Here is a 10,965-nt window from a genome sequence, read left to right on the forward strand (position 1 = left end):
CATCTATAATTTAGCCCAAACAACTGCCTCTTTACCTACTGTATTTATTTATTTATTTTGCTCCTTTGCACCCCATTATTTCTATCTCTACTTTACACTTTCTTCCACTGCAAACCAACCATTCCAGTGTTTTTTTTTTTTAACTTGCTATATTGTATTTACTTCACCACCATGGCCTTTTTATATTTTTATTTATTTATATATATATTTGGTTTGCCTTCACCTCCCTTATCTCACCTCACTTGCTCACATTGTATATAGACTTATTTTTCACTGTATTATTGACTGTATGTTTGTTTTACTCCATGTGTAACTATGTGTTGTTGTATGTGTCGAACTGCTTTGCTTTATCTTGGCCAGGTCGCAATTGTAAATGAGAACGTGTTCTCAATTTGCCTACCTGGTTAAATAAAGGTGAAATAAAATAAAATAAATAAATAAAAAAACAAGACGAAGCAGTACCAGTGTGCACGTCATCACCAACACTGGACAATTGAGGAATGGAAAAGCATTGCCTGGTCCGACAAATCCCGGTTCCTGTTGCGTCATGCTGATGGCAGAGTCAGGATTTAGCATAAGCAGCATGAGTCCATAGCCCCATCCTGCCTGGTGTCAACGGTACGGGCTGGTGGCGGTGGTGTAATGGTGTGGGGAATGTTTTCCTGGCACACGTTAGGGCCCTTGATACCAATTGCGTAACGTTTCCATGCCCCAAAGAATTCAGGCTGTTCTGGGGGCAAAGGGTTGTCCTAATAAATTGGCAACTGAGTGTATTGCCATATATTACTTTTCCCTATGGGCTAAACCATGCTGAGTGATGTCCAATCATCAGCTCTGATACAAAATAAAATACTTTGAGTCAGTTCTTAAAGATGAGGAAATGTTTGCCAATAGAACTTAGCAATTTATTACACATCAGTAATTACATGATTTCTCTGCACATATAGAACACTAGGCAACATGACAACACAAGGTTGGTGAAAAACAATTAGCAACAATCAAACACTTTAAGGAAATGACAATCACATCAAATCAAAGTACTATATACAAAATATATTACAGTCAATTACACACATAGTTACACACATAGCACGATGTAAAAAAAAAAAGATCAGAAAAAGGCTTGGCTGAGCAGTGTTCCCACAAACTAAATTCTTTAAACAGAACCATCATGTGGTATATTAGGTCCAAAACAGCCAGCTAATACTTTTGTTACAAATTTGAAACATATTTGGCCAAGAAGTGATCAGAAGTATCCTTGGGGGGTGGTGTGAGGCATGGAGAGTGGTCTAGGCTTCTCCAGAGTGCTTTCTAAGAGACCTACAGATGTAGGATCTTAATTTGAGACAGTTTGCTACAGCAGTAAAATAATCCTGCAGCAACAGGAAATGTGAATTATTATGTGGATTATAATAAAATTTTTGTAGGGGTTGATACATTTCATTCATTAGGGAAAATTAAGTCTGAAATTTCAAAGTGGAAATTACAAACTTTAGAAGCCTTTTTAAAACTGAAATACTCTACAAGTTTGCATTTCCTGCTTTGCAGTAAAATTCTCATCAATAAAAGAGTGATCAAATTAAGATCCTACATCTGTAAACCCACCCTGGACTTTTTCTAGTGAGCGGAGAGTCTTCTACTTGAGAGTGAGTACACAGGAAATGTGTTGTGGTTCCTAGGGGTTGATACATTTCATTCATTAGGGAAAATTAAGTCTGAAATTTCAAAGTGGAAATTACAAACTTTAGAAGCCTTTTTAAAACTGAAATACTCTACAAGTTTGCATTTCCTGCTTTGCAGTAAAATTCTCATCAATAAAAGAGTGATCAAATTAAGATCCTACATCTGTAAACCCACCCTGGACTTTTTCTAGTGAGCGGAGAGTCTTCTACTTGAGAGTGAGTACACAGGAAATGTGTTGTGGTTCCTAGGGGTTGATACATTTCATTCATTAGGGAAAATTAAGTCTGAAATTTCAAAGTGGAAATTACAAACTTTAGAAGCCTTTTTAAAACTGAAATACTCTACAAGTTTGCATTTCCTGCTTTGCAGTAAAATTCTCATCAATAAAAGAGTGATCAAATTAAGATCCTACATCTGTAAACCCACCCTGGACTTTTTCTAGTGAGCGGAGAGTCTTCTACTTGAGAGTGAGTACACAGGAAATGTGTTGTGGTTCCAGGGGGTTCTGTTAGAGCTGGTCACAGCTCAGTGCCAGGGTGATGTCACAGCGATGTCATATCCTCTCTCTCAGAACCAAACAGTATTGACTTTGTCCTGATCCAGACCTGACGAGAGCGTGAGAGAGGACAACATAAACTTTTAGATTAAACAAAAACGTAGCATGCATGTAGACATCAGTGGAAGCTCCTCAGTGAATTTCATAAAAATAGCAAAACATTTAAAAAGTTATCCTTTTTAGATAAAACTATACAAAATATATTCATACATGTCACCAAATAATTGATTAAACCACACTGTTTTGCAATGAAGGTCTACAGTAGCCTTAACAGCACTCTGAAGGGTAGCATAATGGTGTAGCCGGACAACAGCTAGCTTCCGTCCTCCTCTGGGTACATTGACTTCAATAAAAAACTTAGGATGCTCATGATCCTCACCCCCTTCCATAGACTTATACAGTAATTATGACAACTTCCAGAGAACGTCCTCCAATCAGAGCTCTTGCAGCATGAACTGACATGTTGTCCACCCAATTAAAGGATCAGAGAATGAATCTAGTTCATAAAGCATAAGCTACAGCTACCTAGCTAGCACCGCAGTGCATAAAATGTGGTGAATAGTTGACAAATAGAGAAAAAGACAATAGTTGAACAGTTTGAACAAATTAATTTGAAAAATTAAGGAGAAGCAAGAGACACAGAGAGATATTTAGTAATTTATTTTCACTTTCACTTTCACTTATCTAGCAAATGCAGCTAGCTAGCTAGTTTAGCCTACTCAAACACCCGGCTCAAACAGAGGGATGCTATGTTAGCTAGCTGGCTATGCCTATATAGCACAACACTGGAACTCTTCCAATTCAAGGTAAGCTTTTGGTTTTACAAATGTATTGCCACCAGTGTAACTGCTAAAGTGCTTATTCAACTGCTTACTGACTGCACACTGTAACGTTACTGCATGATTGTAGCAGGTTTACTAAAATGTTAGTTATATTAGCTATGTTGACTATGACGTTACTTTGGCTAATATGGTGACAACGATGTAGGCTGTGTGTAGCGGTTATGATTTGGCTTGGAAAGGGTTTTCACCTGGACACATTCAGCTGATGTGTTGTGCATTGAAGTCCTCAAGCGAAGGGAAAAGGTGAGAGGAGAAGAGTGCATAGATGCGAGAAGGAATACAACGTGGCGGCTATGAAAGTGAACTGTGTTTACATGTTATCAGGGGTGTATTCATTTAACAGATTCTGTTGTAAACGTTTCTTAAACAGAAGCAAACGGAACGGAATGTACAACTGTTGGACTAATGATTACACACTAGATCAGATAGATGCAGGCAAGAGTGTGCAAGGCAGTTTCTCTTAACCTGTGTGCACCTTCGTTAAAAAAAACTTGCATTCATAGGCTAGGTTGTAGCAGCCTCATGATGGGTGTAGGAACAATTCAAGTATCATGTAGTAGCCTAAACCTATCGATGTTACATCGAACTGGGTGAATGGAATATGAATGACAGTCATTCAATATGCTGTAATAAAAATAAGGCCATGCGCATGACAAAAAAAATCCTCCCTCATCTTAAATGGCACCGACCGCCACTGGTAGACATACAAGAGAGAGACTGCATGTGTGTGTATGTGTGCTCCAGGTCCGAGGCTTACCTGAGTCGTAGATATCCAAGGGTGTGTGTAGAGCTGCGGGCCAGGCTGAGGGGGTCAGGGTGGGGGGGTTCGGGCTGGGGCTGGCCTGCTCCACCTCTATCTTCACACCACTATGTATCCCTGGGCTCTGGCTGCTGTGTGTGTTACTGTGTGTGCTGTGACCAGCAGGGCTGTGGGCTAGGGGACTCTGAGTCTTCACACCAGGCAGGAGCAGAGGGCTGAACCTGGGGTCTAGGCCTGGGCCATGGGACAGGTGGGGATGTATGACCGGGTGGGTGTGGTGGGGGTGCATGTGTGTGTGAGGGTGTGTGTGTGTGTAGACATTGTGGGCGTGTGTGTAGCTGGCGGAGGTCTGAGGGTTGCGGCTGTAGGCCCAGTGGTCTGGGAGAGAGGCTGTAGGAGGGAGGCTGGGCTGGGGCAGAATGTGGCCCGTCCACAGAGCACTGTCTGGGGCATGGAAGGCTGCTGGGCTGGGGGAGAAGTCTGGGTGGACGGAGAGACAGGGGCTGGTCTGGGACGGGTAACCTCCACCCCACAGAGAGGAGGACAGGGAACCACACTGGGCCTCCGAGAGAGATACACTGTCTGTGAGAGGGAGGGAGGTCATTTGTATGAGAAGAGGTTGTTATGGACACAAGTTTCTACCATGTAATTGTATTAATTCTAGATCAAAAGTAATAGTACAATGTAAATTTACAGTAAATTACTGGCAGCACAGAAGCCAGTAAATTACTGTAGATTTACAGGAAATTTACTGTAACAAATGTACAGCATATTACGGGAACACCTGACTATAGTAACATGCTGTATTTCTAGAATTTACAGCGCATTACTGGAAGAACAGTGGTTAGTATACTGTTGCAGACTTACAGTGCAGGTAGCTATCTCTTTACTTGCTGTGACTGTGGTATATTCTTATTTACCCTAATTTTAATACACTGACTGTAAGTCGCTCTGGTTAAGAGCATCTGCTAGATGACCAAAATGTAAATGAAAAAAATTAACACTTGCTAGGCACACTGCTTGGTATTATTATAATGACCTCCACCCCTAAACAAGGCCATGTCAATAGAATAATACCCAGCAGTGTGCTTTGCAAATGTAAATTTTAAACATTTACATTTTGGTCATTTAGCAGATGCACTTGTCCAGAGTGACTTACATTCATCTAACATAGATTTTTTTTAAAAACACATATCACAGTCATAGCAAGTAAAACATTTCTGTAACCATTACTGGGAATGTTGTTGTAGTTAAGGATACATTGGTCTTCAAATTATCCTGTATTTGTAACAAGATAACTTCTGGAAATAACTTTGCCCATCTTTGGCTATTGCAAAGTGTGATACGGTCATTTTCACAGTAACGTGACACTAGCTTACTGTGACTTAAAGGAAAATGCAGCGCAATGATGCAGTACAATACTGTAAAATTAGCCCACTATACTGTAACAAAGGAAATGCTACTGTAGCCAGTTTTTTACTGTAATTACTAGTGATGCGGAAACAAACCTTCCTTTCCAGGCAATTGTGTTGAAAATAGGTTCATTAAACGGCGTGTCATTATTCGTTCACAATGAACTTTAGTGACATCTGCTGGTCAGCAATAAATAGCAACGTGTGATTATCAGCTAGGTTTTTTTCCCTCTACTGATTTCATCAAAACTCTGTAGCGCAGCAGTAAGTCGTTGGCTTTAATGGATTGCCAGGTTTGCATCTTACATCATGCTTCCCTTTTTTGCCAACAAGTTTACTATTTTTCTAAAATGGAATCTATGGCATTATTTAGGATGCTTAAGACAGCTTATACTATTTATTTATATTTTTTATAGAACCTTTATTTAATTAACTAGGCAAGTCAATTAAGAATAAATTCTTATATACAATGACGGCCAACCAAAAGGCAAAAGGCCTCCTGCGGGAAGGGGCCTGGGATTAAAAATAAATACCATATAAATATAGGACAAGACACACATGACAACAAGAGAGACAACACTACATAAAGAGAGACCTAAGACAAGAACATGGCAAGGCAGCAGCACATGACAACAACATGGTAGCAACACAACATGGTAGCAGCACAAAACATGGTACAAACATTATTGGGCACAGACAACAGCACAAAGGGCAAGAAGGTAGAGACAACAATACATCACAAAAAGCAGCCACAACTGTCAGTAAGAGCGAAAAAGCATGTCATCGAACGAAGCGTCAGACGTCATTGATGACGTACTTCTGATAAAGTGATACACGCATCGGCACACTGCTTCTAAGTTAGCTGCTTTTGACACATGCCTCGGAGCTCCAATATCAAACGTAACATCACTAGTAATTACATGGGATTAGTGCAAGCAGGTTGGCTGCTAGGTAGTTGTATATTACAGCATACCAGTGAATATTTGGTGTTTTATTTCACTTGCACTTGTAGAGGCCTTAACAAAGGCTTCTAAACTTGCAGTGACTACAGGGTGAAACAGATCAAAAGGACATGGCTAAACACTCAACCATTAAAGGTTTGAGACTTGCATGCCGCTCTGATCTTTCCCCTATATACATTTAATTGTTAGGAAACTACTACCACATTTCACTTCAATTGTTACAGCACTTTCACTAACAGATGCAACAAGTATAGCCTCAAATGTGTTTATGAGCCACAACAATACCATGCACCCACAAAATGTTTTTGGCACTCCAAAATTACAGTATGGTACTGTATTCTGTGGGTGTGTAACTAAATTATGTAAATTACTGGTAGCACAGAAACCAGTAAATTACTGTAGATTTACAATACAAAAATAAAAACAAATACGGTATGGTATGGTACTGTATTCTGTGGGGTACAGCATTCTCACTAAGGGGTGCATATAGCCTCTTACAAGGCATGCCTTGAAATATGTTAATGAGCTATACATAATTTCCCCACTATGCAGCATAACACAGTATTCTGCTGTAAATATACAGCAGAACAGGTAATACAGTATTTTATTGTAAAATTGCATTGCTCTTTACAGTACTGTACTGTGATATAGAATTACAGTATCAAACTGTAAAAGTTTTGCTGTAAATGTACAGTAATTTGTTACAGTGAAAGATAATACACCTATATGAATAAGACTGTTTTCAGATGACAGAATTCAAACTATGAGTAATGATATGAAAGTCCCTGCGTGTTCCTACCTTTCCACAGTCCAACCGAGGCAGAGGTGTGCATGGGGGTGGTCCTAGAGTTCTTGGTCTCTCCAGTGAAGGCACTGGTTTGGCTCAGAGCCCTAGAGAAATGTTCATCCACCACATCCCCAATGTCACCATGGAAATAGGTGAACAGGACACACCTGGAGCTCAGGTACTCTGCCTCAGCGGGCTGGCTGTCCTTCCCAGTACCCCCACAGCCCCTCAGCCCAGAACCCTCCAGGCCCCGTTGGACCCACTGCTCCCCAGCCAGTCTCCCCCCTCCTCCCCCACGCTGCTGTTGTTGTCTCCCCCCTGGACACTGCTGCTCTTGGCTGTCCTGCTGCATGCTGCTGTACACACCCAGCTTCTTCTACAGAGAGTGAAAGAAAGAGAGAGAGAGAGAGAGCAAGAGAGATAAGGTTAAAGTACGAAAAATTAATCTCAAAGGTTCAGCCATGAGAGCACCATCTGTCTGTCTATTTTGCGCCACAACGATCAAGCCACATGATTAAACGTGTGTGCCACATACACTGAACAGAATAGCCTACACCAATGCCCTTGTTAAAAGTCATACTATCCGTTACAAACTTAAATTCTCTATGACCTCCATTTTAAAGGAAAACGAATCATCTTTACAGACCGAAGTTTATTCAAGAAGTTGTAGGATGTTTCTCAGCGTGTGTTCTGGTGAAAGTATGTCAACTATGAAAATGCTCGTGGCCGTTCCAAAAGAACCATCATCATCAACATTCCTGAAAGACAGTGACGAGTTGTCATTAGCCTACACCCTTCTGACCGAACGAGGAGATTAATCATCCTAGTCATTATACATGACCTGCTCTAAATACACGGCGAGAAATGACCGCTTCAACTTTTCGAATTGTAACTTTATGAGTTCTGTGGTACAAAGGAGTCAGGACTTTTCGCTGTGAACTGACATCTGCGACGGGCCAAAACATTCAGCACGGAGTGTATTGGTGCCTAAAGCACCGGGACAATTATGGGAACACTAAAACAGCCTAGTAATAAAAAACAAACAAATATTACAAACTATTTTAGCGCAGTGTGTCTGGACACCCACCTGCTGCTGATGCTGTTGATGATGGTAGTATGCGGCTTTGTAGGCTGCTGCCGCTGCTGCTGAAGACGCAGGGAGATAGTGAGCTCCATAACTCTGGTAAAACATCACATCCAGACAACTCATGGCTGAGACGGGGCTGTCAGGGGCTCAGAGAGAAACACAGCCTGGATCAGCGCTCCTCAAACGGATGTAATCCTCACATCCACCGCTGCCTCCATATAAACCATGACTGTGACAATAGGCATGATGTCGGTGAAAGGTTCTGTTTGCATAAAGACAATACCGAATCACTAAGACCAACACCTCATACTGTGCCAAACCAAACCCGAGTGAAAGTGAACAAAAAGTTACCGGACAAACTCCACTTGGCCAAGTTATTAGACGCTACACTGATTGGAGGAAAGTTTTAACGGTACTGTATATGGAGGGAGAGGAGGGATAGGACTGCGTGCACACGCCCATGGAACTCATACACGCGGCTCGAAGTAGAGGGGTATGATGAGTGTAGCTGCCACTTGAAGATTCATTCAATCAATCACATGTATTTAATTTTATAAATCCCGTTTTACATCAGCAGTTGTCACAACGTGCTCCACAGATACCAAGCATAAAACCTCAAGACTTGGCCTCGAGTGAAATGTAATTGTAGGTATCTTCAGATAAGTGAATGTAAATATTCAGCATTGTGTCATAGACTATCTTTCATTGTATGTTGATTGTCATTTTAACCCATCGAGTGTAGTCTATCCATCGAGTGTAGTCTATCCATCGAGTGTAGTCTATCCATCGAGTGTAGTCTATCCATCGAGTGTAGTCTATCCATCGAGTGTAGTCTATCCATCGAGTGTAGTCTATCCATCGAGTGTAGTCTATCCATTGAGTGTAGTCTATCCATTGAGCGTAGTCTATCCATTGAGCGTAGTCTATCCATCGAGTGTAGTCTATCCATCGAGTGTAGTCTATCCATCGAGTGTAGTCTATCCATCGAGTGTAGTCTATCCATCGAGTGTAGTCTATCCATCGAGTGTAGTCTATCCGTCGAGTGTAGTCTATCCATTGAGTGTCGTCTATCCATTGAGTGTAGTCTATCCATTGAGTGTCGTCTATCCATTGAGTGTAGTCTATCCATTGAGTGTCGTCTATCCATTGAGTGTAGTCTTATCTGTTTGGAGAATTCCATATACTAACCTATAGTAGAACATTTGGCATAGTTTTCCAGTAAACTTGGCAGGTTCTGACATGACCCCAAAAAAGGGAGAAAAAAGAAAGTGGCAGGTTAGACTGCAGTATAAAAGACTCCCATAAATTATGTAACAGAGGGATGTCAACATTATTATGTACTTATATAACTATATTCATACTGCACTGAATAAACCAGTGGAACTAAGGAACTGAACCACACTGACTGACTGCATTCACCTGACTAGGATATTCTCTTCCCAATTCCAAATCAAAAGATTTTGAATAGGAATCAGGAATATATTGCTTTTCCACATACCCACTCCTCTTAGATCTATAATAAGAACCTGTGTGAAGGGGCCAGGGTTTGGTTTGGAACATGTCCCTTAGCTGTCTTTGGTCCTTTGACTAGTGAGGAACTCAGTGGAAGCTGTCAATGAGTGATCTGCTTCCACCTGCTGGTGACATCACAGAGATCACTGCTCTCAGACCGACAGAGGTCTCACCAAATAATTACGCCAAAGAATTACATATAACTTAATTGAATAGGATCTCTGTGGGTCTCACCACTCCTCTCTGACCCTGAGTAAACCTTGTGTTTCTCACATGGCTGGTGCTTCTGTCCCAGGCTCCCAGCTATAGACCTGAATAAAGATTGTAAATGGTCCTGGCCTGTGATTTCAGCCCAAACTCTGTAGATGGTGCGTCCGTGTCAGTTTTTGTAGAGCATAGACAGCTGTTCTTGAGAGGCATGTGCAGAGGAGAGGAGACGAGAGGGGAAGAGAGAAGAGACAGGCGGGGAGGAGATGAAAGGGGAGGAGACGATAGGAGAGCGGAGGGGGGAGGGGAGGGAAGAGGAGATGAGAGGAGAGGAGATGAGAGGATAGGATAGGAGCGGGGAAGGGAGTGGAGGAGATGGGAGGGGAAGGGAAGGGAGTGGAGGGGAAGAGAGCAGAGGCTGTAAACAACAGTAGTGCTGCTGAGGATGATGGTGATGTTGATGATGATGACGGTTATTATGAGGATATTTTTAGGAGAAGAGAGGTGAGCCTGCAGAGCACATTCAGGTGGTGCCTGGTCTGGTTCAGACCCTCAGTGTAGTGGAGAGCAGGATAATGAGAGGACTACAGATAACAGAGAGATGGCTGAGTTCGCTGAGTCCACTTGTCTCTCAAGTGAGTTCCATGATGAAGCCTGACGTCCCACGCTGCTGTTCATACACGCTGGAGGAGCAGCTGCCCTACACACACACATACACGCACCCATGGAGAAATTACGTTCACACACACGCATGCACACACTCTCAGAGGTGAAGATATCAGTGTGTATATCCTGAGGGGCTCATTCGCACTGCTCATCTCATTACAGAAGGACTCCGTGTAAAGGATCTACATTTTCCTAATACTGCTGTTTTATAATCCCTGTGATACTCTTACTTATGTATGCAATGTATAAATGAATGCGATCTTGATATTATTTTATTATTGATATCAGTGTGTGTTGTTTTGCCCCAGTTTTAGAAAAAGGGGTCACATGTCTGAGATGTAGGAACATCATATCCTGTGTCTGTATTATTGACTATAAGAGCTATACAGGTTATGGGGCAAAGCTCTGTCACTCTCCCTATTTTATTTTTTAAAATCTTTCTCTCTTTCTCTCTTGCTCTCTCTCTAGCTCTCTCTTCATCTCCATTTCAC

At 41.7% G+C, this 10,965-nt stretch overlaps 1 protein-coding gene across 2 annotated transcripts; it reads right to left on the reverse strand.

The window, feature by feature from the left end:
- Positions 1-882: 882 nt before the first annotated feature.
- LOC139538823 (transcription cofactor vestigial-like protein 3) lies at positions 883-8,541 on the reverse strand. Of its 2 annotated transcripts, none has more exons than XM_071341297.1 (4): positions 8,090-8,541; positions 7,015-7,378; positions 3,839-4,423; positions 883-2,288 (listed from the first exon to the last, which is right to left on the reverse strand). In XM_071341297.1, the coding sequence occupies exons 1-4, from the start codon at positions 8,210-8,212 to the stop codon at positions 2,251-2,253; spliced, it is 1,110 nt and encodes a 369-aa protein (XP_071197398.1). In that variant the 5' UTR covers positions 8,213-8,541; the 3' UTR covers positions 883-2,250. The 2 variants fall into 2 exon arrangements, with proteins under 2 accessions (XP_071197398.1, XP_071197399.1); XM_071341298.1 differs by lacking the exon at positions 8,090-8,541 and adding an exon at positions 7,649-7,776.
- Between the last annotated feature and the right edge of the window lie 2,424 nt (positions 8,542-10,965).

Source organism: Salvelinus alpinus, chromosome 14 (assembly GCF_045679555.1).
Source record: "Salvelinus alpinus chromosome 14, SLU_Salpinus.1, whole genome shotgun sequence".
NCBI lineage: Eukaryota > Metazoa > Chordata > Actinopteri > Salmoniformes > Salmonidae > Salvelinus > Salvelinus alpinus.